The 27,013-nt window shown below is 50.5% G+C and overlaps 3 protein-coding genes across 4 annotated transcripts; 1 reads left to right on the top strand and 2 right to left on the bottom strand.

Annotated features, from left to right (window-relative positions):
• Positions 1–134: 134 nt before the first annotated feature.
• Positions 135–5,532, top strand: TUBB (tubulin beta class I). Its single transcript, XM_034961709.3, has 4 exons — positions 135–1,516; positions 3,492–3,600; positions 3,873–3,983; positions 4,295–5,532. The coding sequence occupies exons 1-4, from the start codon at positions 1,460–1,462 to the stop codon at positions 5,350–5,352; spliced, it is 1,335 nt and encodes a 444-aa protein (XP_034817600.1). The 5' UTR covers positions 135–1,459; the 3' UTR covers positions 5,353–5,532.
• A 3,239-nt stretch (positions 5,533–8,771) lies between these two features.
• On the bottom strand, positions 8,772–23,563 carry FLOT1 (flotillin 1). Of its 2 annotated transcripts, XM_003807347.6 has the most exons (13): positions 23,422–23,563; positions 23,042–23,098; positions 22,687–22,762; positions 22,509–22,599; positions 22,087–22,230; positions 21,576–21,695; positions 21,393–21,488; positions 21,055–21,207; positions 11,856–12,037; positions 11,625–11,670; positions 11,372–11,509; positions 10,966–11,130; positions 8,772–9,087 (listed from the first exon to the last, which is right to left on the bottom strand). In XM_003807347.6, exons 2-13 carry the CDS (start codon positions 23,082–23,084, stop codon positions 9,058–9,060), a joined length of 1,284 nt encoding a protein of 427 aa, XP_003807395.1. In that variant the 5' UTR covers positions 23,085–23,098; positions 23,422–23,563; the 3' UTR covers positions 8,772–9,057. The 2 variants fall into 2 exon arrangements, with proteins under 2 accessions (XP_003807395.1, XP_024784854.1); XM_024929086.4 differs by lacking the exon at positions 22,087–22,230.
• Positions 23,564–24,092: 529 nt separating this feature from the next.
• IER3 (immediate early response 3) lies at positions 24,093–25,893 on the bottom strand. Its single transcript, XM_008959465.5, has 2 exons — positions 25,187–25,893; positions 24,093–25,074 (listed from the first exon to the last, which is right to left on the bottom strand). The coding sequence occupies exons 1-2, from the start codon at positions 25,394–25,396 to the stop codon at positions 24,814–24,816; spliced, it is 471 nt and encodes a 156-aa protein (XP_008957713.1). The 5' UTR covers positions 25,397–25,893; the 3' UTR covers positions 24,093–24,813.
• Positions 25,894–27,013: the final 1,120 nt, after the last annotated feature.

A 27,013-nucleotide genomic window follows, 5' to 3' on the forward strand; every position in this document is an offset into this window, starting at 1 on the left:
CTGGCTAACACAGTGAAACCCTGTCTCTACTAAAAATACAAAAAAAAAAAAAAAAAAAAAACATTGATCTGTGTGATCGAATGTGAATTAACAATGACGTTGACTTGATACTACATTTCTGAGTGGTTACCACATTTTATTGATTGTATGCTTCTCACCAGACTGCAACATCCTGGAGGACAGGGAGCTAATTCTTAATCATTTTGTAACCATAGCTCCTAATTTGGTGGATACATAGTAACTATCAAATAAGTGAATAATAAATCTATGGGAAGAAGCAGATGGACTCCGTCTTGAACCCACTCAATTTTTCCCCCATCAATTACCCCTCTCTCGTTTTTCAATACTGGGTCTCTTGCAGAGTTGCAGTGGCGGCCACCTGGTCAGTGAAATCAGCGAATTGAAAAACCACTGACTTCATTAACATGTCTAAAGAGGCAGGCTGAAAAAACTGAAAATCTATCAGGCATCTCATTCCATAGTTCCCTGTTTGACAAGAAGACCAAGGTGTCTTCAAAGTCTGCCCTAGGGTCCAGATCTCCTACCCACGTAGGAGACTTCTAGTTTCACAAATCCCCGATGTCGGTTTCTCTAAACTATTTTATTCTTTGAACATACTCTCCAGACAACATCGCTATCCTGAAAAGCCCTTGCTGCAATTTTGTTTCTCTTTCAAAACAATGGCTCGAAAATTTCCAAGGAAATAGCAAGAGGGCGATTCCCTTCTTGAAGTATTTGAGGGAGCAGAAGCTTACTGAAGTTCATGCCTTGGGTCACCAAAGGCCAGGGGAGGCAGAGCACGGTGCCAGACTTCTCCCCATTTTTCGCTGAGCTAAGCAATCCTTTCTCCCGTAGAGGTACTGCAGCTGGGAGCTTTCAGGGCGTGTCTACCCCACCACCCAACTTCTGGAACCCCAGACTTCTCAATTCCTGTACCCCCGAGAACTGCTCACTTTTTGTACAAAAACCTCAGGCATAGAGGAAAGGAATCTTGCGCAAGGTCGTTTTTCATTTACAAAACAAAAACCCCATGAAAACCAAACCGGTACCCACCCATTCGTCACTTCATTTTGCAGCATGGACAACAATAGGGGACTACAACTCCCGAAGAGGACTGCGCTCGTCCACTGGCTCAGAGGCCAATGGACGCCTGGTACATGACCGGCATCGACTAATCAGGGCCAGGCTCGATGAGGCTTTGTCTCCCTACCGCGCGCGGGGCCGATTCTCCCGCCTCCCAGCCCCGGCGCACGCGCGCCCCGCCCAGCCTGCCTTCCCTCCGCGCCCTCCCCTCTCCTTTCTCCCTCTCAGAACCTTCCTGCCGCCGCGTTTGCACCTCGCTGCTCCAGCCTGTGGGGCGCATTCCAACCTTCCAGCCTGCGACCTGCGGAGAAAAAAAATTACTTATTTTCTTGCCCCATACATACCTTGAGGCGAGCAAAAAAATTAAATTTTAACCATGAGGGAAATCGTGCACATCCAGGCTGGTCAGTGTGGCAACCAGATCGGTGCCAAGGTAAGAATTTTACACCTCTTTTATTTCTTTTTACAAGGAAAAATCCAGGTAAGTTATGAAAAAATGGTTGTGGGGCATTTGCACCCTCTATCCTTAATCAAGCTTTGCCCCTCTCAAGTTTGTTACATTTATATATATAACAATTGTAGCTAGCATTTGCTTTTGGAAAGCTGGGAATCATTTTTCTTGGCAGGCACATTTTGGAGAAACTAGTAAAAGGGCTCTTCGGGTTTGGGGGCGGGAAGACCGAGGACTTACAAGATGTTACTTAAAAGGGCTTCTAACGGTCCGAGAACCGGGCAGGGAGAGAGATGCGGAAACGGTCGCAGACAAAGCGGGGCGAGGTTTTGCCCATGTGCATCCCGCCCAACCCCCCTGCGGGGTTCTTAGGACCAAACCGGAGCGGGAAGGGGTGAGGCCGTCGGGCGGCTGCAGAGAGCTCCAGCGCAAGGGTGGGGGGCGATGCGCCAGGGTGGGCTGCGCTGGGCGCTACCTTTCACAAAAGACCAGGGACCCCAACGCGCCCGCGACCCCAGAGGGCCGGTCCTGTAGTTGTTCCTGGGTGGAAGGAGAATAAGAACGGGATTAATTTTACTTGCTTTCATGGCCCCTAAGAGAGACTTTTTTAGGGCGTGAACAGATATGTCGAGAAAATGGGGGTGTGTGGTTTTCTTTAATGAGTCCCTCAGGACTTAATGGGAGAGAAAGAATCCTTTAAATCAAGGGGTAGAAATCTAGCGAAGGAATAAAAATTCCGAGGCCAAGGGGGATTTTTTTTTTTTTTGCGCGCGGTTACAGTGTAGCGGGGGAGGGGCGGGAGGAAGTGCGGCTGCTACGTTGTAGCAGAAGGGCGGGGCCCTGCGCGGGGGGGGGCCGGGGCGCCGTGGGCGCGCGGGGACAATGCGGCGGTGCCCGCCGGCAGGGGCGCGCTACCTTGGGCCCCGCCCCTCGCGCGCTGAATTTTTGTCCCTGGCCCCGCCCACGCGCGAAGTTTTTTGTCGGCGGCTCGACCTGCGCGTGCGCCGCAGTCACGTGGAGGGCGGGGGGGTGGTCGACTGCGGCGGCAGCTCTTTCCTCAGACCCCAGCCTTTTGTTCGCCGCGCGGTGGGGCGGTGCCCAGCTTGGGGGAAGGAGAGCGGCGCTTATCGAAGTGTGGTCGACCTCCATCCGCCCACCGAGCACTTGGGACCCGCTGCACATATCCAGAGCAGGGAAAGCTGTGGCTTTCTCGGGGGAGCGAGTGTCTAGGGGAAGGGTGTGGCAGGCACACGGGATGCCATGCCCTAGAACAACGGCCTGAGCGCGTGTGGAATTAAAATGGGAGATGTGGGGTCGAGGTGGGCGAATTGAGATCCCTCCAGGTCAGGGGTTCGAGACCATCCTGGGCAACAAAGCGAGACCCTCCCCCATGCCACGTTTCTACAAAAAATAAAAATAAAAAATTAGCTGGGCGTGGTGGCGCGCGTCTGTGGTCCCAGCTACTCGAGAGGCTGAGATGGGAGGATCGGTTGAGCCTGGGAGTTCCACGCTGTAGTCATCCGTGATTGCACCACTGCACTGCAGGCTGGGCAACAGGAAGACCCTGTCTTAAAAATTAGAAGAAGCTGGGCGCGGTGGCTCACCCTTGTAATCCCAGCACTTTGGGAGGCCAAGGTGGGCGGATCACGAGGTCAAGAGATCTAGACCATCCTGGCCAACATGGTGAAACCCGTCTCTACTAAAAATACAAAAAGTAGCTGGGCGTGTTGGTGCGCGCCTATAGTCCCAGCTACTCCGGGGGCTGAGGCAGGAGAATCGCTTGAACCCGGGAAGCAGAGGTTACAGTGAGCCGAGATAGCGCCACTGCACTCCAGCCTGGTGACAGAGCGAGACTCCGTCTCAAAAAAAATTAAGAAAAAGATGAAATAAAATGGTAGTTGGGGACATAGTTGGCTGGGACTTGACCTGTTGTGGTCTCGTTGCTCCCCCTCGGCAGTTCTGGGAGGTGATCAGTGATGAACATGGCATCGACCCCACCGGCACCTACCACGGGGACAGCGACCTGCAGCTGGACCGCATCTCTGTGTACTACAATGAAGCCACAGGTAAGGGCAGGAGCCCGGGCAGCTCAGGTTCCCTTCCCTGTCTCCCACTTATCTGGGATCTCTTTCCATTTCTGGGCACGCCTTATCCCCTTTGGGTGAATCTGTCATTTTGTCCCTTTTGTGAACCACCGTCGGGGCCAAAGACGTCTGCTGCCACCTGGTGGCAAGACCTGGAATGACAAGTCTCTGATCCCTGCTGTCTCCCATTTCCAGTATATCTATAAACCTTCCCTTCTGCCAGATTTCACAGCTCTTAACTTTATTCTCTGTAGGTGGCAAATATGTTCCTCGTGCCATCCTGGTGGATCTAGAACCTGGGACCATGGACTCTGTTCGCTCAGGTCCTTTTGGCCAGATCTTTAGACCAGACAACTTTGTATTTGGTGAGTTATACAGATGATATTAGCAGATGATATACCATCGTGTTCAACTTATTTGGGTGCAAGGACACAGCAAAAGTTAGGAGATGATTGTTGTATTGGAGTGCTAATACAGAAATGTGTTCTGAAATCTAATGGAGGGTAGAGGTAGTGCCTACTATTGCTGGTAAATTATGGGGCAGTAGGGGGAGAATATATCACAGTGAAGGAGAAAGAAGATACATCCGAGGGAATTATTTGAAAAGTTGAAAGATGGAAACATCATGTATCTTCCATACCCTGTTAATTGAGCTTTTCTCCTGACTGCATTCCAGGTCAGTCTGGGGCAGGTAACAACTGGGCCAAAGGCCACTACACAGAGGGCGCCGAGCTGGTTGATTCTGTCCTGGATGTGGTACGGAAGGAGGCAGAGAGCTGTGACTGCTTGCAGGGCTTCCAGCTGACCCACTCACTGGGCGGGGGCACAGGCTCTGGAATGGGCACTCTCCTTATCAGCAAGATCCGAGAAGAATACCCTGATCGCATCATGAATACCTTCAGTGTGGTGCCTTCACCCAAAGTGTCTGACACCGTGGTCGAGCCCTACAATGCCACCCTCTCCGTCCATCAGTTGGTAGAGAATACTGATGAGACCTATTGCATTGACAACGAGGCCCTCTATGATATCTGCTTCCGCACTCTGAAGCTGACCACACCAACCTACGGGGATCTGAACCACCTTGTCTCAGCCACCATGAGTGGTGTCACCACCTGCCTCCGTTTCCCTGGCCAGCTCAATGCTGACCTCCGCAAGTTGGCAGTCAACATGGTCCCCTTCCCACGTCTCCATTTCTTTATGCCTGGCTTTGCCCCTCTCACCAGCCGTGGAAGCCAGCAGTATCGAGCTCTCACAGTGCCGGAACTCACCCAGCAGGTCTTCGATGCCAAGAACATGATGGCTGCCTGTGACCCCCGCCACGGCCGATACCTCACCGTGGCTGCTGTCTTCCGTGGTCGGATGTCCATGAAGGAGGTCGATGAGCAGATGCTTAACGTGCAGAACAAGAACAGCAGCTACTTTGTGGAATGGATCCCCAACAATGTCAAGACAGCCGTCTGTGACATCCCACCTCGTGGCCTCAAGATGGCAGTCACCTTCATTGGCAATAGCACAGCCATCCAGGAGCTCTTCAAGCGCATCTCGGAGCAGTTCACTGCCATGTTCCGCCGGAAGGCCTTCCTCCACTGGTACACAGGCGAGGGCATGGACGAGATGGAGTTCACCGAGGCTGAGAGCAACATGAACGACCTCGTCTCTGAGTATCAGCAGTACCAGGATGCCACCGCAGAAGAGGAGGAGGATTTCGGTGAGGAGGCCGAAGAGGAGGCCTAAGGCAGAGCCCCCATCACCTCAGGCTTCTCAGTTCCCTTAGCCGTCTTACTCAACTGCCCCTTTCCTCTCCCTCAGAATTTGTGTTTGCTGCCTCTATCTTGTTTTTTGTTTTTTCTTCTGGGGGGGTCTAGAACAGTGCCTGGCACATAGTAGGCGCTCAATAAATACTTGTTTGTTGAATGTCTCCTCTCTCTTTCCACTCTGGGAAACCTAGGTTTCTGCCATTCTGGGTGACCCTGTATTTCTTTCTGGTGCCCATTCCATTTGTCCAGTTAATACTTCCTCTTAAAAATCTCCAAGAAGCTGGGTCTCCAGATCCCATTTAGAACCAACCAGGTGCTGAAAACACATGTAGATAATGGCCATCATCCTAAGCCCAAAGTAGAAAATGGTAGAAGGTAGTGGGTAGAAGTCACTATATAAGGAAGGGGATGGGATTTTCCATTCTAAAAGTTTTGGAGAGGGAAATCCAGGCTATTAAAGTCACTAAATTTCTAAGTATGTCCATTTCCCATCTCAGCTTCAAGGGAGGTGTCAGCAGTATTATCTCCACTTTCAATCTCCCTCCAAGCTCTACTCTTTGGAGGAGTCTGTCCCACTCTGTCAAGTGGAATCCTTCCCTTTCCAACTCTATGTCCCTCACTCGAGCTCCTTTCCCCTGATCAGAGAAAGGGATCAAGGGGGTTGGGAGTGGGGGAAGAGACCAGCCTTGGTCCCTAAGCCTCCAGAAACGTCTTAATCCCCACCTTTTCTTACTCCCAAAAAAGAATGAACACCCCTGACTCTGGAATGGTGTATACTGCCACATCAGCGTTTGAGTCAGTCCCCAGAGGAGAGGGGAACCCTCCTCCATCTTTTTTGCAACATCTCATTTCTTCCTTTTGCTGTTGCTTCCCCCCTCACACACTTGGTTTTGTTCTATCCTACATTTGAGATTTCTATTTTGTGTTGAACTTGCTGCTTTTTTTCATATTGAAAAGATGACATCGCCCCAAGAGCCAAAAATAAATGGGAATTGAAAAAAGCTGCGAGATGTGTGCTTATTTAGGGAAACACGGCTGATGGAGGCATGGGGCCTGAGTTCAGTTGCACTGCTCTCCTTAAATTGACACTGAGTCCCTGTCCTACGGATTCAACCAACTGGATACTGGGAAAAGAGTTGTACTGGACATGTATAGACTTCTCATTATTCCCTAAACAATAATAGTATAAATTATTTACATAATATTTGCATTAGATTAGGTATTACAAGTAACGTAGAGATGATTTGAAGTACACAGGTTATATGCAAGTACTACATTTTATATGAGGGACTTGGGTGTCTGCCGATTTGGTATCTCAGGGAGGTACTGGTAAGGACACTGACTGCTTTATAGACCCTCACGTCATTGTTTCTGGTACCCAAACTGCTCTGAGCACTAGTCAGTCTTTACTGTAGTCTCTTGACGGCTCACTACAGCCTTGATGTCCTGGGCTTAAGCAATCCATCTCATTCTCCCAAGCAGCTGGGACTGTAGGCATAAGCCAGGTGAGCCAGTGCACCAGGCCCACCAATGAGTCTTAACTGGGGAAGGCATAGGCTTAGATGCAGGATCCAGGGATGGAAAATGGAAGCTGAGAAGAATGACAAGTCATGTGTAACTGGTTTCCAGACCAGCATCCACATCCTCTGGGAACTTGCAGAAATAAATGCAAGTTTTTCATCCCACCCAGATGTACTGAACCAGAAATGGTTGAACTGGCCTGGGCCACCCAGCCCAGAATTCCTTTGGGTTATGTGTACCCATGGCCATTTCCTGTGATCCTGTGGGCTTAGTCAACCTATGACACCAAGATAACTAGTGAAGCCCTGGTATGGTGGCTCCCACTTGTAATCCCAGCACTCTGGGGGGCCGAGGCAGGAGGATGGCTTCAGCCCAGGAGTTCCACACCAGCCTGGGCAGCAGTGAACCATCTAACAAAAAAAAAGCTGGGCATGGTGGTGCATGCCTGTAGTCCCAGCTGCTGGGGTGGGGGGGGTGGTGGTTGTTGGGGGTAGGGGGGTGGGGATTGGATGGGAGGATTGCCTGAGCCTGGGAGGTTGAGGCTGCAATGAGCCCTGACCCTACCCCTGCACCCCAGCCTGGGTGACAGAGCAAGACCTTGTCTTTTTTTTTTCTTTTTTCTTGAGATGGAGTCTTGCTATGTCGCCCAGGTTGGAGCACATTGGCGCGATCTTGGCTCACTACAACCTCTGCCTCCCGGGTTCAAGGAATTCTGCCTCAGCTTCCCAAGTAGCTGGGATTACAGGCACCCACCATCACGCCGGGCTAATTTTTGTATTTTAGTAGAGATGGGGTTTCACCACGTTGGCCAGGACTGGTCTCAAACTCCTGACCTCAAGTGATCCACCCGTCTCAGCCTCCCAAAAAGTTCTGGGACTACAAGCATGAGCCACCGCGCCCGGCCCAAGCCCAAGACCTTGTCTTTTAAAAAAAAAAAGGATAACTAGGTGGGATTGCTACCTTATGGTCCCATTCTAAAACAATCTGTACCATCTACTACCTCATACTTTTAAGTTCACAATGCAAGTCTCAAAGCTACCCTGAAAACAATAATTCCTTTTGCCATGTTTTCAGGAATTCTAGGAACTAGTATTATTCCCAACATTCCTTCTATTTTAGCATGCTTTTCTGACTATAATACACTGTTGGGGGGAAAAATTAACTCTAAAACTCTTGACAGTATATAAGTAACTTGCTTTTCTCCCATTATAGAAAGCCTATTGTATGCAAGAAAGCCTATTGTATGCAAGGGAAGAAGCTACATTCTAGCATTCATTTTCTTTCTAATAGAGCCAGGATCTTGCTTTGTCACCCAGGCTGGAATGCAGTGGTGTGATCATGGCTCACTACAGCCTTAGACTCCTGAGCTCAAGTGATCCTCCCACCTTAGCCTCCCAAGTAGCTAGGACTATAGGCAAGAGTCACCATACCTGAGTCTAGCATTTATTTATTTTCTTTTTCTTTTTTTTGAAACAGTCTCAGTCTGTCACCTAGGCTAGAGTGCAGTGGTGCGATCTTGGCTCACTGCAACCTCTGCTTCCCAGGTTCAAGTAATTCTCCTGCCTCAGCCTCCCAAGTAGCTGGGACTACAGGCATGTTTCACCCTGCCTGGCTAATTTTTGTATTTTTGGTAGAGACAAGGTTTCGTCATGTTGGCCAGGCTGGTCTTGAACTCCTGACCTCAGATGATCTGCCTGCCTTGGCCTCCCAAAGTGCTGGGATTACAGGCATGAGCCACTGTGCCAGGCCAAGCATTAATTTCCAATTGCTTCTGTTTTATTAGTACTTACTTACAGCAATTTATTTGGGTAGCAAAGTTGAAAACCTCCAGCCCATCCCTCAGTCTTGGTCAGGAAAGTATTCTAGACAACAGGCTCAAACAGTCTGATTTAATTAGGAAGTTAAATAAGTTGAGGTGGGGTGGAGTGGGATCATCAGAAGGCTGACATGGGACCGCTGGAGTTGGCAATCATAGCAGTGTGAGGTTGGCAAGGGGACCAACCCCCTTCAAGACAAGGCACAAACTATTTGGCAAGGAGAGATGAGGGGTGGGACCTCACTGTCAATGGACATGCTCAGGGAGGCCAGTGGGTTACATGCAACAGGAGGATCATTCAGGCAACTTCAGCTATGAGGCTGGGCATCTGTGAGGGCTGAAGGCTCAGGCTGTTCTCAAAGGCTTGTGATTCACCTGGCAAAAAGACAACAGTAGATGACACTTGGGAACATTCGGGAGGCTGAGGCCCCTACTCTCCCGGGCCCCAGTTTAGACGAATGGGCTATAGGCAGAACACACACAGCCAGGGTTCTTTCTGGTGCCCTACCACATCCTGTTTCCCCAAACAAAGACATCAGGATCCACATACAATAAATCACTGAAGAGAGGAGAGGGGGCAGAGCCTTGTTTGCACACTCTCCTTAGCTCTGAATATTCTACTGCAGGCCTCCAGGAGGCTCCAAGGAACCCAGCTTGAAGGTCATTGGTATGATCCAGTGCTTTTATTTACATACTTTTTTTTTTTTTTTTTTTGAGACGGAATCTCACTCTATCACCCAGGCTAGAATGCAGTGGTGCGATCTTGGCTTACTGCAGCCTCCGCCTCCTGAGTTCAAGTGATTCTCCTGCCTCAGCCTCCCGAGTAGCTGGGATTACAGGTATGCGCCACCATACCCAGCTAATTTTTGTATTTTTGGTAGAGATGGGGTATCACCATGTTGGCCAGGGTGATCTCAAACTTCTGACCTCAGCTGATCGTCCACCCTGGCCTCCCAAAGTTCTGGGATTACAAGCGTGAGCCACAGCACCCAGCCCGAATATGCATTTCTTTCTCTTTTTTTTTTTTGAGACAGAGTCTTGCTCTGTTGCCTAGGATGGAGTGCAGTGGTGCTATCTCGGCTCACTGCAAGCTCTGCCTCCCAGGTTCACACCATTCTCCTGCCTCAGCCTCCCCAGCAGCTGGGACTACAGGCACACACCGCCACGCCCGGCTGTTTTGTATTTTTAGTAGAGACGGGGTTTCACTGTGTTAGCCAGGATGGTCTCGATCTCCTGACCTCGTGATCCGCCCGCCTCAGCCTCCCAAAGTGCTGGGATTACAGGCATGAGCTACCGCGCCTGGACCTTTTTTTTTTTTTTTGAGATAGAGTCTTATTCTGTCACCCAGGCTGGAGTGCAGTGGTGTGATCTCAGCTCACTGCAACCTTCGCCTCCTGGGTTCCAGCAATTCTCCTGCCTCAGCTTCCCGAGTAGCTGAGATTACAGGCATGCACCACCAAGCCTGGCTAATTTTTTTTTGTATTTTTAGTAAAGATGGTGTTTCACCATGTTGGCCAGGCTGGTCTCCAACTCCTAACCTCAGGTGATCTGCCTGCCTCAGCCTCCCAAAGTGCTGGGATTACAGGCGTAAGCCACTGCACCTGGCCCCATTTCTTTAACATACACATGATGCTTACTATATACCAGGCACTATTCTAAACACTGCAAATATTTGCTCGAGCCCCTCAACAATTCAACAGGGTAGTTTCTAATTATTAACCCAATTTTAAGATGAGGAAACAGGTATAGAGAGGTTGATTACTTGTCCAAGATTACAGCTAGCAGGCATTGTAGCTAGGATTCGCAACAAAACAGTGGCTCCAGAGCCTGTTTGCTGACTTCTACCATGATCTACAGGTGAATTAACTGGGGCGCTGAGAAAAGCAGTGATATGCCCTGGAATTAATTAACTGTCAATAGGCTGCAACTAGTTCCCTATACTAGTGGGGTGACCACAAGCACAGGTTGCAGAGACAGTCGACCTGGATTTCACTCCAGCTGCACTAGCAGAATGAGTAGGAACATGCTGGATGTTGAGTTTCTTGACTTTGTAAAATCCTATATACCCTAATGGTAGTTTGATTTAAAACAACTCATTTATGTAGAAGCTTAGCACTGTGTCTGGCACACAGAAAGTGATTAATAAACATCAATGACTCCCAGGCCTGGATGCTGGTTAAATGCTAGGCATGCTGTGTCACACAACACAGGAACCTAGCAATTCTGCTCCTCAGCTCCAACCTGAGACCTCACCTGGGAGATGCTCACGCCTGTGAGTCTTTCCACACTCTCTGGCAGGCGAGTTAGAATGTCCAGTACTTCCCCAGTCACTTTGGCTGCCCCCATGGTCCCACTGCCGCTGGACACCAGTGTGATCTTATTGGCTGAAGTCAAGGGACCACTGATCTCCTCTGCCACCTGGCAGGAGAGAGACACCCACTCAGTGCCCATGATCTGACCACATTCTTCATAAAACAACTTACTCTGGGTTTTAAGGTCCTCGTTCCACTGATCATCCTTCCTCACTTTGGTCACTAATAATTCCCACCCCTAATTTAGAGTCCCCCTAGCCTGTTTCTCCCTAAGCCCCTCACTACACCCCACCCCTTAGTCCCTGGTTCTATTTCCTCCTTTCTTGGTGCCCACATGACCTCCAGACCTGGGGCAGCTTCTCTAGCAGCATGTCCAGCTGAGCAGCCTCTTGGTACAGCTGGAAGGCTTCTGCCTTCTTGGCCATCTGCTCAGCCTCGGCTCGGGCTCGGGCCCCTATGGCAAAGGCCTCAGCTTCCCCACGCATCTGAGGGTTAAGGATGCTTGTGAGATTGACGGAAATCATTAAGAACAAGAAATCCCCGATCAAGCAGCAACCCCCACCCTCTCCACAAGCCAGCATGAACTGCCTCTTAACTCACCCGCACAGACTCGGCTTCTGCCTCCGCCTGCATAATTAGTTGGGACCTGTGGACAGAAGGGAAGTGGAGGGTGGAGCCGAGCGGCCCTTACTCCCAGGAGAAAGGCCCAGTGCTGCAGAGGCTCCTGAAACCTGAAATCCATAGGAGTCCAGGTGGTGAAGGCTTCAGCACTCCATCTTGGGGTGCCTAGGTGGCAAGTGAGCTAGGCAGGGTCAGGGAGGGGACATTTACTTCTCTGCCTCGGCTAGGCGCTCCAGCTTGTAGCGCTCAGCTTCCGCTGGCTTCCGCACCCGGGCCTCCAGCTCCTTCTCCCGCCGGGCGATCTCCTGCTCCTGCACTGCCACCTGCTGGGCCCGCTCCACCACCTGCACCTGCACCCGCTGCTCCTCAATCTGCTGCTTAGTCTTGGCCACCTGGGTAGGAGGGTGAAGTCAGGTTCACGCTCTGAGTCAGAGGTGAAGAGCAAGTGCCCGGGAACCAGAGCTCCAGAGTGGGATATAAAAATAGGAGCCGGTGGCCGGGCGCGGTGGCTCACGCCTGTAATCCTAGCGCTTTGGGAGGCCAAGGAGGGTGGATTGCCTGAGTTCAGGAGCTCGAGACCAGCCTGGCCAACATGGTGAAACCCTGTCTCTACTAAAATACAAAAAATTAGCCAGGTGTGGTGGCGAACGCCTGTAGTCCCAGCCACCCGGGAGGCTGAGGCAGGAGAATTGCTTGGACCTGGGAGGCGAAGGTTGCAGTGAGCTGGGATCACGCCACTGCACTCCACCCTGGGCAACAGAATAAGACTCTATCTCCAAAAAAAAAAAAAAAAAAAAAGGAGCAGGTACATGAAGGTGGGTTCCCTCCTGTCTGCTTGGCCAGTCCAGTGGAGTCCAGTGTTTCTCTGATGAGCCCCCGTTTAATCTATTTTTCCCACCTGTGCCCCCTTCTAGAGTATAAATACCTTGAGGGCACTGAGCACATGTTGGCTTTCTGCTATCTCCAGTCTTGCTCAAATCCCCCCACTGTTGCTGCGATAACCTTAGTGCTAGCCTAGCCTACTGCAATAGCTGACTTATTTTTTGTGGGGGTGGGGACAGGTGATCTTTTTTGTCTTTTGCACATGGTGCAGATTTAACAGAAAAAAAAGTGAACCACGAGGCTTCTTCCTCATTCTCCAAACCACCTGGGTCCCTTTCCCAGAGAAACCACCAAGACCAGCTTCTTGTGTATCCTTCCAGGGATACTCTGAACATCTACAAGAATGTGTGTATTCATAGAATTCCTCTTATTTAGGCAGATTTCTTTTCTTTTCTTTTTTTTTTGAGGCAGTTTCGCTCTATTGCCCAGGCTGGAGTGCAGTGGCACGATCAGCTCAGTGCAGCCTCCACCTCCCAGGTTCAAGCTAATCTCTTGCCTCAGCCTCTCAAGTAGCTGGGACTACAGGCATGTGCTACCATGTCTGGCTAATTTTTGTATTTTTTTTAGTAGAGACGGGGTTTCACCATGTTGGCCAGGCTGGTCTCAAACTCCTGATCTCAAGTGATCCATCCGCCTCAGTTTCCCAAAGTGCTGGGATTACAGGCATGAGCCATCGCACCCAGCCTAGATTTCATCTTCTTATTCCTTGCAGTGTGAGGGAATCAGAAGGCTCTTATCAAGATGCTAGTGAGGAGAGGTGCCAGGCAAGGAACACATTTTTTTTTTCTTTTTGAGACATCATCTTACTCTGTCACCCAGGTTCAATGGCGTAATCATGGCTCACTGCAGCCTTGACCTGCCTGGGCTCAGATGATCCTCCCGCCTCCCCCTCTAGAGTAGCTGGGACTACAGGCGTGAACCAGCACACCCGGCTATTTTTTGTACTTTTTGTAGAGACAGGGTTTTCTATGTTGCCCAGGCTGATCTCAAACTCCTGGGCTCACGTGATCCACCTGCCTCGGCTTCCCAAAGTGTTGGGGTTACAGGCATGTGCCATCACACCCAGCCAGAACACACGCCTTCGTTGTCCCATTGCTCAGGCTCAGCCATGCACCATCATCATTGTAGGTCTCATCAATACATGTGATGCTTCCCCTGCCTTCTACCTTCCCCCGGGCCCATCTGTTCACTCCAGAGAGAAGCATAGCTCTGGAGACGGCACTCTGTACTGTCTTTCACCCTAAATTTTCAAACCCGTTCCAAACTGGCCTCGTTGCCCTCTACACCGGTGTGCAGGATCACCTCTCTCCTGTGTCCCTTAGGCAACCATTTGTTTGTTTCTTTTTCCTTCCTGTCTATGCCCACCTTTTGGTGAAACTCAACCTCCAGAAGCTTCCTCAGACAGAATATAAAGACAATATTTTTTCTGAGGTCTTGCTTTCTCTGAGATTTTTATTCTACCTTTTTTTGAGATGGAATTTCGCTCTTGTCACCCAGGCTGGAGTGCAGTGACGCAGTCTTGGCTCACTGCAATCTCCATCTCCCAGGTTCAAGCAATTCTCCTGCCTCAGCCTCCCATGTATCTGGGATTATAGGTGCCTGCCACCACGCTCAGCTAATTTTTGTGTTTTTAATAGAGATGGGGTTCCACCACATTGGCCAGGCTGGTCTTGAACTCCTTATCTCAGGTGATCCACCTGCTTCGGCTTCCCAAAGTGCTGGGATTACAGGTGTTAGCCACTGCACCCGGCCTCTACCCTTCTATTTTAATACCAGTTAGGCTGAAAGCAGGCTGCTATGTTGGGATTAACTTTCCATCAGAATTCTGAAGGCATTCCTCCATGGTTTTCTAGCTTTTTAAGAAATCTGGGCTTGGGCCAGTCATGGTGGCTCATGCCTGTCATCCCAGCACTTTGGGAGGCTGAGGTAGGCAGATCACCTGAGGTCAGGAGTTCATGACCAGCCTGGTCAACGTGGTGAAACCCCGTCTCTACTAAAAATACAAAAATTAGCCAGCAATGGTGGCACATACCTGTAGTCCCAGCTACTTGGGAAGCTGAGGTAGGAGAATCGCTTGAACCCAGGAGGCAGAGGTTGCAGTAGCTGAGATCACGCCATTGCACTCCAGCCTGGGTGACAAGAGCAAAAATCCATCTCAAAAAAAAAAAAAAGAAAGCTGGGCTTGATGCAGTGGCTCATGCCTATAATCCCAGCACTTTGGGAGGCTAAGGTGGGAGGATAACTTGAACCCAGGAATTCAAGACCAGCCTGTGTAATATGGCAAGATCCCACCTCTAGAAAAAAATTTAAAAATTAGCTGGGCGTGGTGGTGTGCCCCTGTGGTCCCAACTACTGGGGAGGCTGAGGTGGGAGAATCACTTGAGCCTGGGAGGTTGAGGTTACAGTGAGCCTTGTTTATGCCACTGTATTGGACAACAGAACAAGACCCTGTCTCTGAAAAAAAAAAAAAAAGGAATCTGAAGTCATTTTGAAGCCTGCCTCTTTGAGATCTCTCTCTCTAGAAGCTTTCATATTTTTTGTCCTCAGCATTCTTAAGTTTCACAGTGTTATGTTTCAATGTAGATATTTTTCATTCATTGCATTGGGCACTTAGTAGACCATTTCAATCTAAAACCTCATTTTTACATAATTTTTCTCAGAATGTTTCTGCTCCCAATAAGTCATGCCACATTTGCATGTGCTTGACTTTTTTTTTTTTTTTTGGAGATGGAGTCTCGCTCTGTCACCCAGGCTGGAGTGCAGTGGCATGATCTCATCTCACTGCAACCTCTGCCTCCCAGGTTCAAGTGATTCTCCTGCCTCAGCCTCCCGAGTAGCTGGGACTGCAGGCGCGTACCACCACGCCTGGCTAATTTTTTGTATTTTTATAGAGTTGGGGTTTCACCGTGTTAGCCAGGATGGTCTCGATCTCCTGACCTCGTGAGCCACCCACCTTGGCCTCCCAAAGTGCTGGGATTACAGGCATGAGCCAACACCCCTGGCCCTGCTTGACTCTTATTAGTCCCTTTCCCTTACTTCCCTGCTTCTTTCTGTGGGGTTTTATTTTTCCCCTTTGTCAGCTCTTGCCAGGTTACCAAGCATACCCTGTCCCTGGCTTTCTTGGTTGCTCCCAAATCTGTGATGGCTTGCTCTGTTGCCCAGGCTGGAATGAAATGGCACGATCTCAGCTCACTGCAACCTCTGCCTCCCGGATTCAAGTGATTCTCCTGCCTCAGCCTCCTGAGTAGCTGGGATTACAGTCACCATTTCAGCTAATTTTTGTGTTTTTAGTAGAGACGGGGTTTCACCATGTTGGCCAGGCTGGTTTCAAACTCCTTTGTCATCTGCTCAGAGGGAAGAAGGTCTCAACACTGAAAGGAAGCTCTGAGTATGTGGGTGAGGCTTGCTGACTTTGAGCTTCACCCTACGGTGATCTGGATAGGCCATGTATGGAGAAACATCTGATTCAGGATTTTAAGTTATTTCTTTTTGGATTGGTCATGTTCCCCAGAGCAGTCTTCTGATCTCTTTTTTGGAAGATGGAAGTTCTGGGAGCTGAGTGGGGTTGAGGGGGTTGGGGTTGGGGTTGGCTCTCAGTATTTAGCATTCATGAAAGTTATAGTCATTTCATGCCCCTGTTACTGGTAAACTATCTAGGTCCTCACCTGTGCTGGGCCAGCCCCCATCACATCCTCTAGTCTACTCTCTTCAGATAATAGACTTCCAATGGCAGGTATGGTAACTCACACCTGTAATCCCAGCACATTGTGAGGCTGAGGTGGGTGGATCACTTGAGGCCAGCAGTTCGAGACCAGCCTGGCCGACATGGTGAAACCCCTCTCTACTAAAAAAAAAAAAAATACAAAAATTACCTGGGCGTGGTGGTGGGCACTTGTAATCCCAGTTGAGGATTACTTGGGAGGGTGAGGCACGAGAATCATTTGAACCCAGGAGGCAGAGGTTGCAGTGAGCCGAGACTGCGCCACTGCACTCCAGCCTGGACAACAGAGTGAGAGACCCTGTCTCAAAAAAAATAAAATAGATAAATAAGATAATAAACCTCCAGATGTCTGTTGGAGCAGGGCAGGAACCATTACCCAGAGGCAGTGAGGGGCTCTGAGAAGGTGCTTTTCACATGTTCCTCTTATTTAACCAGTCTACCACAGCTGGAGAAGCACTGGGTGCTGCCAGCTCCTGAGCCTCAGATCATTTCATTGTTTTCCCTTTTGCAGGTTTCAAGCTCAGCTGTGTCATACCTGCTTAGTCAATTAGCACTGACTTCCACTTTCCAAAATGATGCTCTGGTTTCTGTTCCTATTTTCTCCATCTTTTTTTTTTTTTAAGCCTAGTCAGCTGGGCATGGTGGCTCACGCCTGTAATCCTAGCATTTTGGGAGGCTGAGGTGGGAAGGATCCTTTGAGCCCAGGAGTTTGAGACCAGCCTGGGCAACATGGTGAAATTCCGTCTCTACAAAACATACAAAAATTAGCCAGGCGTGGTGGCATATGCTTGTAGACCAAGCTACTCAGGAAGCTGAGGTGGGAGTATTGCTTGAGCCCAGGCAGTTGAAGCTGTAGTGAGCTGAGATTGTACCGCTGCACTCTAGCCTGGGGGACCGAGTAAGACCTGGTCTCAAAGAGGAGGAGAGGAGAGAAGAAAGAAGAGAAGAGAAGGAAAGAAAGGAAGAAAGAAAGACTAGTCAAGTGCAATAGTGAGAAGTAGGTAAAGAGTAGAACAAGGAGTTCAATCTGTAACTGACTGAACAATCAATTGAGATAACTCACTACCTTTGGACAAGCCTCTATCTTTACCTTAAAAAAAATCATTTTAGATCGCGCCACTGCACTCCAGCCTGGGCGACAGAGCGAGACTCCATCTCAAAAAAAAAAAAAAAAAAAAATCATTTTGGCTTTAGTGAGGTTTTAGGAGAGAGTAAAATTAGCTACATTTGTTTAATCCATCATCTCTGAAAAAGAACCCAACTCATCTTTTGCTTCTTTTTTTTTTGAGACAGAGTCTCACTCTGTCATCCAGGCTGGAGTGCAGTGGCGTGATCTTGGCTCACTGCAAGCTCCGCCTCCCGGGTTTATGCCATTCTTCTGCCTCAGCCTCCCAAGTAGCTGGGACTACAGGTGCCCGCCACCACGCCCAGCTAATTTTTTGTATTTTTAGTAGAGACGGGGTTTCACCATGTTAGCCAGGATGGTCTCGATCTCCTGACCTCGTGATCTGCCCACCTCGGCCTCCCAAAGTGTTGGGATTACAGGTGTGAACCACCGCACCCGGCCTTGCTTCCTCTCTTTGCCCGTTCTGCACAAGGCAACCAGACTGATCCCTATACAAATATAAATAAGACCATGGCACCTTTCTGCTTGAAGTTCTCCAATAGCTTTCCACTGTGCTTTCAGTTCTTTTCTGTGTCTCCATCGTGACCACACAAACCCTTTGTGATCTGGCCCTGCCTGCCTTTCCTCCTCACTCACAGCACACCAGCGCCCCCAGATCAGAAACCTCCTTTCTGACTCCACCTCACAGCCTTTGCACTTACTGGTCCCCTGCCTAGCCACAAGCCACGTATGACTGACTGACTGACTGACTGACTGACTGTCATCCGTCCATCCGTCCATCCATCCATCCATCCATCTATCTTAGAAGGAGTCTCGCTCTGTCGCCCAGGCTGGAGTGCAGTGGCGCAATCTCGGCTCACTGTGCCTTCTGGATTCAAGCGATTCTCACGCCTCAGCCTCCCAAGTAGCTGGAACTGCAGGCTCAAACCACCACACCCGGCTAATATTTTTTGTATTTTTGGTAGAGACAGGGTTTCACTGTTGGCCAGACTGGTCTCAAACTCCCGGCCTCAAGTGATCTTCCTGTCTCAGCCTCTCGAAGTGTTGGGATTACAGGCATGAACCACCGCGCCCAGCCACTTTTTAAGTATGACTACTTAAAAAGCACAGGCTAGAATATTCTTGGCCCAGAACTGTACATTGTTCCTTCTTATCTCCAAGTCTGATCTCAAACACCACTTCCTCATAGAAACTTTCTCTCACCACCCGCTAACCTAATATACTAACTCCCCTCCCACAGTTTTTCACATCACCCTGTTTATTTCCTTCACAGCACCTAAACAAGAATTATAGCCTGGGAAGGTCATTTACTTGCTTACTAGCTGTTTCCTGTGTCATAATGTAAGCTGCATAAGGGCAGGAATCTTTTCTGCCTCACCTCCATATTTATAGCCTCACCTCCAAAATGATGTCTAGCACATAGAAGGCACTCAACAGATATTTGTTGAATAAATCCTTCTTTCCTGAACACCTAGCACACTGCCTGGTGCATAACGAGAAACTGATAAAAGTTGAAAAGAGTCCAACCAGTCCAATCCCTTAATCTGCAGACAAGTAAGGTCATGTTTAGAAGGTTAAGAACCTTATCCATAGCTTCACTGCAAGCTAGCAGTTTCCATTATGGTAATCCTTTTCAAACTCAAACTCCAATGTGCATACAAATCACCTAGGAATTCACCTTGAGATTTTGTTAAAATGCAGGTTCTGATTCAGCTGGTCAGGGCCAGGGCCTGCAATTTTGTATTTCTAACAAGCTTCGCAGTGATGCTGCAGCTGCTGCTAGGTAGAACACAGTTTGAGTTGCAAAGCTGTATGCCATGTTCAACCTGTCAAGTCACCCAGGAATTTAACATAATAACAAAAGATGTTTTGTACCTTCATTATGCTTTCAGTCTGTACCAAGTCTTGGCAAAAACAAAATGCATAATATTGCTATCCTTTGGGTAAAGGTCTCAAAGTACAGTTGATTTTCATTGTTCTTGGTAGTTCTGTTCTATAAAGTAGCCATGAATGCTGAATTAGTTAATACCTAATTTGTTCCTAGAAGAAATACAGGCTAGGTTCCTGTGAGCCTCTGGTCACAACATTTTCATCAACTGATCAACATAGAGCCTTGCTTTATATGTGTTTCTGTTTAAAGACACCTTATGTAAAATATATTGTTGATACATTAACACTGAACTCACAGCTAACAGCAGTATAACTTATGCATGAACGAAGCTTACCTAACACATGTATTTCTCCCATAAGGCACATCATAGCCTGCTTGCACTAAAGGACACTAGACAGCACTCCAGCACTGATGCTTGGGGGCCATTTTAAAGAGTGAATTCACCAATAAAAAGCACAAAAATGCAAAAAACATGGCAGTAAATATACTGTGAAAATAACACGGCTTACGGTATGAGAGCTGAAACAAGGCAGCAGAGCATCTCCTTGATCAACCTCACCCGGGTACTGTGCGTGTCTGCAAAAGATCCTGAAAGTGCTGCGACTTTATTGGTAACCTTTTGAGGTTACCAATACATTTTAGTGAATAGGCAAATTCTCAGATACGAATAATGAAGAATGAAGATCAACTATACTTCCTGGCAATATCAAGGGCTGCCCATATCTCACTTTGCAGGATTCAATGTCCAAGTCCATGTTTTCCTTCTTCATACCCTTTTTTAATTAACCAGGGCTGCTGCTAGCCCATAGCATGCCTCTGTGCAAATCAGAAATTCCTCTGTGTAGATGCAGACCCATGTCAGAATGCACTGCTTGATTAGAGGGGCATGGGCCGGATCTGAGCTTGGATCCACTTTCTCGGTCAGATGCCTTTGCACGGGCACAGCCTGCTCCAAACATATGACCAGTCTTATTGATCATATCCCTTCTTGGCTTTCTCTTTTTTTCTTTTTTTGAGATGGAGTCTCACTCTGTCACCCAGGCTGGAGTGCAATGGCGTGGTCTCAGCTCACTGCAACCTCTGTCTCCTGGGTTCAAGCAATTCTCCGGCCTCAGCCTCCTGAGTAGCCGTGACTACAGGTGCGTGCCACCATACCTGGCTAATTTTTGTATTTTTAGTAGAAACGGGGTTTCACTATGTTGGCCAGGCTAGTCTCGAACTCTTGACCTTGTGATCCACCTGCCTTGGCCTACCAAAGTGCTGGGATTACAGGCATGAGCCACCGCGCGTGGCCTTTTTTTTCTTTTCTCTTTTTTGGACAGGATTTCACTGTCACCCAGGCTGGAATGCAGTGGTGTGATCTCGACTCACTGCAACCTGCGCATCCTGGCTCAAGCGATCCTCCTGCCTCACACCCCAAGTAGCTGTGACTACAGGCCCGAGCTGCCATGCCTGGCTAATGTTTGTATTTTTCGCATAGACAGGGTTTCACCATGTTGCCCAGGCTGGCCTTGAACTCCTGAGGTCAAGCAATCAGCCCGCCTTGGCCTCCCAAAGTGCTGGGATTACAGGCATGAGTCACCACACCCGGCTGGCCTTTTCTTTAAAGCTTTTCGGCTGTAACATCTGAGTCTTTTAAATCTCTCCTCATATGGGGGAGTTGGTCCAGAGATGGAGAGCCAGAATAAGACCAAAGTTAAAGTATGAGAAATAGTGTAGTGGTATCCTGAGATGGACAGCCTGAGAGGAATGGGGAAGGGGCAGAGAGTGGCCTGGCAGTGGCTCTGACCTGAAGCTGATAGGCCAGGTCAGCCTGTGCTCGGCGGGTGTTGACCTCGATGTCATAGGCGGCCTTCTTCAGTTCGTAATCTCTCTGTGCCTTGGCCATCTCGATCTCACTCAGGTACTGAGCAGACACCTTTTCCTGCTTGGCTTTAGCTTCCTGTCCAAGCAGAGATCAGGTAGGAAATGTCAGGGCAGGGGGAGAAAGGCCACGGTGACAGCCTGCTTCCCACCAAGGTTCTCTTTCTGCCTCATGTATTTTCCCTGCTCACCCAGCACCCCTGCTTCTTCTCAGTTGTGCCACTTCTATCCCCTTTCCCACTAAGCAACCCCCATCTCTCTCACCCGGATCCCAGCATCTCTCTTGGCCTCTGCTTCTCCAATCCGTGCATCTTTTTGGACTTGAGCTGTTCGAGCCTTCCCCAAAGAGTGCAAATAGTCCTGTGGTAGAGATGTAGAAATTAGTCCTTTGGAGGGCTTAAGAGATGGGAGCAAGGAAGCGGGGAAGGATCAATTGCCTAGTTTTACCTGGTCATCGTGAATGTCCTTCAGAGTGTAGCTAACCACACTGATGCCCATGTTGACCAGGTCTGAGGAGGCCACTTTGAAAACCTGTTCTGAGAATTTCTGCCTGTCCTTATAGATCTCCTGTGATAACAGGATGGTGGGGAGAAGGGATGTAAGTTTTTTTTTTTTTTTTTTTTTGGCTCACTGCAACCTCTGCCTCCTGGGTTCAAGTGATTCTCCTGCCTCAGCCTCCCAAGTAGCTGGGATTACAGACACCCACCACCATACCCAGCTAATTTTTGTATTTGTAGTAGAGAGGGGGTTTCACCAGGTTGGCTAGGCTGGTCTCGAACTCCTGACCTCAAGTGATCTGCCCACCTTGGCGTCCCAAAGTGCTGGGATTACAGGCATGAACCACCCTGCCTGGCCGGGATGTATGCTCTTGGATCCACTGTCTCTCACAGACTAGTGTGGGCCTTGGGCCCCCCTCATTTTGACATCCTTCCAGATGGTTCCCTGCCCCTAGGCCAACCTCCACAGTCATGTGGGCCATGATGGCCCTCTGGTGGCCCTCTAACGTCTCCAGGGCAATGTGGGCAATCTCAGCCTCCGTCTTCCCCAGGAACATCTGACAGGCGGCCGCCAACATCTCCTTGTTCTGCCCCTGGATTTTTACCTGTAGCCAGAGTAGGGGTAGGAAAGGTGTGGTGGGGGTCTCATGAAGTCAGAGAAAAAGCAGAGAGAGAAGGGAGAGCCCTCTAAGAAATGCTTCTTCCATTTCAGGGAAAGAAAGGAGGAGGAGGCAAGTGCCTTGGGGTGCCTGGAAAAGATGAGACTAGCAGAGGAACTTCTCTGCAGGCAAGGGTTGAGAAGACTGTGGCCAGAAGATGTCTTAATGTCTGGGAGAGGGTGATGGGGAAGTGGACTTTGGGGAAAAGGCTCTGAAAGCTTCACCTGGGCAATGCCAGTGACTGAGATGGGGACCCCATGGCGAGTGTAAACCTTTTCACTCTTGACATTGAGGGTCAGTGTGTTGAGAGAGATCCTAGGGGAAAAAGAAGGGGCAGACAGTAAGAAGAGGAGGAAAAAGAGAAAACGGAGGTCCCCCTTCCCTGGTTCCCTTCTTGCCTACCTCTGGATCTGTTGGATGCAGGGCAGGACAAAGACACGCCCTCCAGCCACCATGACTGGGGGGCTTCGGCAGAACCCTGCAAGGTGTGGGACAGTGAGGAACGGTGGCAGAGCTTGAATGTGGAAGACTGAGGAACTGGCGGGGGTGAGGGGACAGCAACCCACAGGAGAGAATCTGGGAGCTGGAGGGGAAGCAGTCTGGGCCTTGGAATGGTAGGAATCAAACTGGGCAGTTCGTGGCCATCAAGGGGCAGAAGTCTGGCGCTGGGAAGTTGGTAGGGAGAGGGAGAAGGGGCAGAGGCCAGACTCACAGGGGTTCTGGGGTCACTGGCTGGGAAGGGAACAACAGTACTTACCGGAGACCACCATGGCCTCATTTGGGCCACAAGTGAAAAACATGGTTCAGGCTGGAGCTGGAGGAGAGGGAGGGAAAGCCTTTGCGGATGGGGAAGGCGCGCTGTGGCGTCCACAGGGGCCCATCTTTTCCCTTTCCCGTCAGGCCCTCCCAGTCTGCATCCGCCACGGCCCGTCCCTTCTGCACCCATGGGTCCGCTAAGGCTTTTCCCGGCAAAATCCTTAAGATCCCCAGCTACCTCTTCTCCGCCTGCGTATGGTCCCTCCCTTCCCCTCGCCGCTCCCTTTGATAAAGGTCCCCCGCGCCCAGAGGCCTGCAGACCTTTCCCCTCTCTCCCTGCTTCTCGGCAGCCCCAGGCTCCATCTCCCCTCCCCCACTCACCTTCCGGGACGCGGGCGGCAGCCCGGCTGGGGTCTCGGGAAGGGCGGGGTCGCGCAGGGACCTGGGAGCCGGGCAGGGGCCGCTCGCAGACCAGCTTTCCTGGGAGCTGGCCCCGCTCCCGCGTTCCCCACCCGGCCGCACCCTGTTGCTGCGGAGACGCGACCCCGCCCCCCGCAACGGACTAAGCACCCCCACTTCGCCCCGCCTCGGCCCAGTGCGCTCGGCCCGCCCCTTTCCCGGCAGGCCCCGCTAGAGTCCGCAGCCCGCCCGCCCGCTGGCTCTCGGGCCCAGCCGGGCTGCCTGGTTAGCCCGGGGAGGGCCACATCCCTGCCGCCCCAGTCACCGCCCTTCTTGAGCCGGGAATCCCGCCCACGCCGCGCCACGCTCCGCCCCCGGGTGAGGGACTTGACCACCGCCTGGCACCCTGGCGTAAGGGTGATTGCCACATCTCGGATTCGCCGCGGGGCAACTACCTGGGAAAACCGCAGACTGGGCAATGAAAGACTACATCCGGCAACCGGATGCTGGGTTCTGTGACTCCAGGAAAAGGGGCTCCTGGGCCCAGGGAGGTGCGCGGGCTGGGGACTCGGCCACGGCGCCTCCCGCCGGTCCTTGCCATCTGAAGGCGGGGAGGAGTGGGGAGTGGGCGCTTGCAAAGATACACTCAAGACTGCAGACAGTAAATCAATTTTATTTGTGTTCACAGAACATACTAGGCGATCTCGACAGTCGCTCCGTGACAGCCCACCAACCCCCAACCCTCTACCTCGCAGCCGCCCTAAAGGCGACTTCAAGAAGATGGAAGGATCTCACGGATCTCATTCCTAATGGTCCGCCGAAGTCTCACACAGTAGACAGACGGAGTTGAGATGCTGGAGGATGCAGTCACCTCCTAAACTTACGACCCACCACCAGACTTCATCCCAGCCGGGACGTCCTCCCCCACCCGAGTCCTCCCCATTTCTTCTCCTACTTTGCCGCAGTTCCAGGTGTCCTGCCTCCACCAGTCCCACAAAGCTCAATAAATACCAAGAGACCTGCATTTACAGCAGGGGGAACATCTCACACCCTTGCATAAGTTAAAATAAATATTACGTACACATCTCCATCACCTAGGAGGACGTACATAAATACATATAAATATTAATTAGGAGCAATAAGAAATAAATTAACGACGCTCTCCTTCCCACCGGGCCTAGCCCCAGCTTGGCTGTGCCTCGGTCTCTGTGCGCCTCGGTCCCGCCTCAAGCACCGGGTGGCGTCTCCGCTGTAGTGTTCTGAGTTCAAGTTGCCTCGGAAGTCCCAGTTGGGGATACGCTCTCGCGCACCAGGTACGCCTGGTGTTTCTTTGTGGTTTTTCGGATTCTTTTTGGGGAGTGCGGGGAGTCACAGTTAGAAGGCGGCCGGGTGTTGCTGGAGGAAAGTGCTGAGGTCCAGAGCGTAGTCCGAGGGCTCCGAAGTCAGATTAAAGGGCTCGAGGACGGGGGACACAGGGGTGGGCGCCAGGGATGCGGCGTTAGGGGCGTCCTCTGGAGGCAGGGGCGCCGGCACACCCTCTTCAGCCATCAGGATCTGGCAGAAGACGATGGTGAGCAGCAGAAAGAGAAGCCTTTTGGCTGGGTTCGGTTCCTCGACTGGCAGCTGGCGCCGGACCTAAGGGGAGACAAAACAGGAGACAGGTCAGGTCGAGGCCTCTGGAGTCGGGTCGTTCCCCAGTGACTCCAGGGCAGCGCACCCCGCGAATGCCCACTTCGGCGATACTCACCACTCGAGGGTAGAGAACCCTGCGGCTGCGCTTTCGGTGCCCGCGAGAGGCGCTGGGGCGCCCGGCAGGGGCCGCTGCGGGCTCCGGGAGAGGGTCGAAGGTGAAGATCTCAGGACCGGAGCCCCGCCGGGGTCCCGGGTTGGTGGAGGGGGCCGGGGTCGGGGCCTGCAGGATGGTCATGGTCGGGTGGCAGCTGCGAGAGTGACACATGGTGAGCCGACCGGAGTGTAAGGCCAAGTGAGGGTCGGCTGCCGGCAGAGGTAATTTATGTGCTCCTGAAAATTGGGCGGGTCCTTCTAACTCCTCCTCCCGCAGCTGGGGAGCGGTTGGCAGCAGCGGGCTGGAAATTCCGACGATTAAACAAAGGGAGTGGGTGGAGACTTGACATGCACAATCCTAGGCGCCCAACTGCACGTTGTGAGTGTGTGAGTCGTGAGTGGGGGTGGGTGAGATCCCGGGCTGCAGGCACATGTCGAGGCATGTGGCACCTGGAGAGGGGCTCACTTTAGCCACAGGATCCCTCACAGGCCTTTTTTTTTTTTTTTTTTTTTTTTTTTTGGAGATGGAGCAGTCTCGTTCGGTCGCCAGGCTGGAATGCAGAGGCGCGATCTCGGCTCACTGCAACCCCTGACTCCCTGGTTCAAGCGATTTTCCTGCCTCAGCTTCCCGAGTAGCTGGGAATACAGGCACGCGCCACCACGCCCAGCTAATTTTTGTATTTTTAGTAGAGACGGGGTTTCACCCTGTTGGCCAGGGTGGTCTCGATTTCCTGACCTCGTGATCTGCCTCGCTCCCTCCGTCCTTCTTCTAGTAGTCTCAAGTTGCTATTGCTGCCATCTTTACGTCCACGAGTTCCCAATGTTTGGTTCCCACTTATAAGTGAGAATGTATGGTATTTGGTTTGCCCGCCTCGGCCTCCCAAAGTGCTGGGATTACAGGCGTGAGCCACCGTGCCCTGCCAAGAGGGCTTTTTATTGGAGATCAGGCCATCCTGCTGCAATACTGACCCAGTTATATGCACACATTCATGCACTTGTAGGTACCCTTAGAATATAAACTCCCCAAGAAGGAAATTGTTACAGAAATAGTCAAGATTAAGGGAGAAATGAACACACTAGCACACACAGACACAAACCTGCCTGCCTGAGCACACATGAAGACACACACCGTGTAGCCATACAAAAGAACAAAATTATGTGCTTTGCAGCAACATGGATGCTGCTGGTGGCCATTATCCTAAGCGGATTAACTCAGGAACAGAAAACCAAATACCACACATTCTCACTTATAAGTGGGAACCAAACATTGGGAACTCATGGACATAAAGATGGCAACAATAGCAACTTGAGACCACTAGAAGAAGGACGGAGGGAGTAAGGCAAAGGTTGAAACACTAACTATTGGGTACTATGCTCAGTACCTGGGTGACAGGATCATTCATACCCCAAACCTCAGCATCATGCAGTATACCTAGGTAACAAACCTGCACATATACCCCAGAATCTAAAATAAAAGTTGGGGAGGGAGGGAAGGATAGAAAGATTAAAAAAGTAATACACAATGGTGGGGCATGGTGGCTCTTGCCTGTAATCCTAGCATTTTAGGGGGCTGAGGTGGGAGGATCACTTGAGCTCAGGAGCCTGGGCAACATAGTGAGACCTTGTCACTATAAAATAACAACAACAACAACAACAATACACAATTAAATATTATTCAGCCATAAAAAGAATGAAATCCTGGAAAAAAAGGAAAACATACCACGTACACCTACCAACACACATGTACACAGTAAAGGTGCAAAGACTGTATAGGGACAGTTCAGCAAAA

The sequence above is a fragment of the Pan paniscus genome, chromosome 5 (genome assembly GCF_029289425.2).
Source record: "Pan paniscus chromosome 5, NHGRI_mPanPan1-v2.0_pri, whole genome shotgun sequence".
In the NCBI taxonomy this organism is placed as follows: Eukaryota; Metazoa; Chordata; class Mammalia; order Primates; family Hominidae; genus Pan; species Pan paniscus.

What these genes read in the sequence shown, in the direction of transcription:
- TUBB (XM_034961709.3), top strand. Translation starts at nt 1,460, where the DNA reads ATGAGGGAAATCGTGCACATCCAGGCTGGTCAGTGTGGCAACCAGATC. An exon ending in GCAACCAGATCGGTGCCAAG is followed by an intron (nt 1,517 to 3,491) that starts GTAAGAATTTTA and finishes CCCCCTCGGCAG; the next exon opens with TTCTGGGAGGTGATCAGTGA. An exon ending in ACCAGACAACTTTGTATTTG is followed by an intron (nt 3,984 to 4,294) that starts GTGAGTTATACA and finishes ACTGCATTCCAG; the next exon opens with GTCAGTCTGGGGCAGGTAAC.
- FLOT1 (XM_003807347.6), bottom strand. Translation starts at nt 23,084, where the DNA reads ATGTTTTTCACTTGTGGCCCAAATGAGGCCATGGTGGTCTCCG. An exon ending in ACCTGGCCTATCAGCTTCAG is followed by an intron (nt 12,038 to 21,054) that starts GTCAGAGCCACT and finishes CCTCCTACCCAG; the next exon opens with GTGGCCAAGACTAAGCAGCA. An exon ending in CAGAAGCCGAGTCTGTGCGG is followed by an intron (nt 11,510 to 11,624) that starts GTGAGTTAAGAG and finishes CTTAACCCTCAG; the next exon opens with ATGCGTGGGGAAGCTGAGGC.
- IER3 (XM_008959465.5), bottom strand. Translation starts at nt 25,396, where the DNA reads ATGTGTCACTCTCGCAGCTGCCACCCGACCATGACCATCCTGCAGGCC. An exon ending in GGGTTCTCTACCCTCGAGTG is followed by an intron (nt 25,075 to 25,186) that starts GTGAGTATCGCC and finishes GTCTCCCCTTAG; the next exon opens with GTCCGGCGCCAGCTGCCAGT.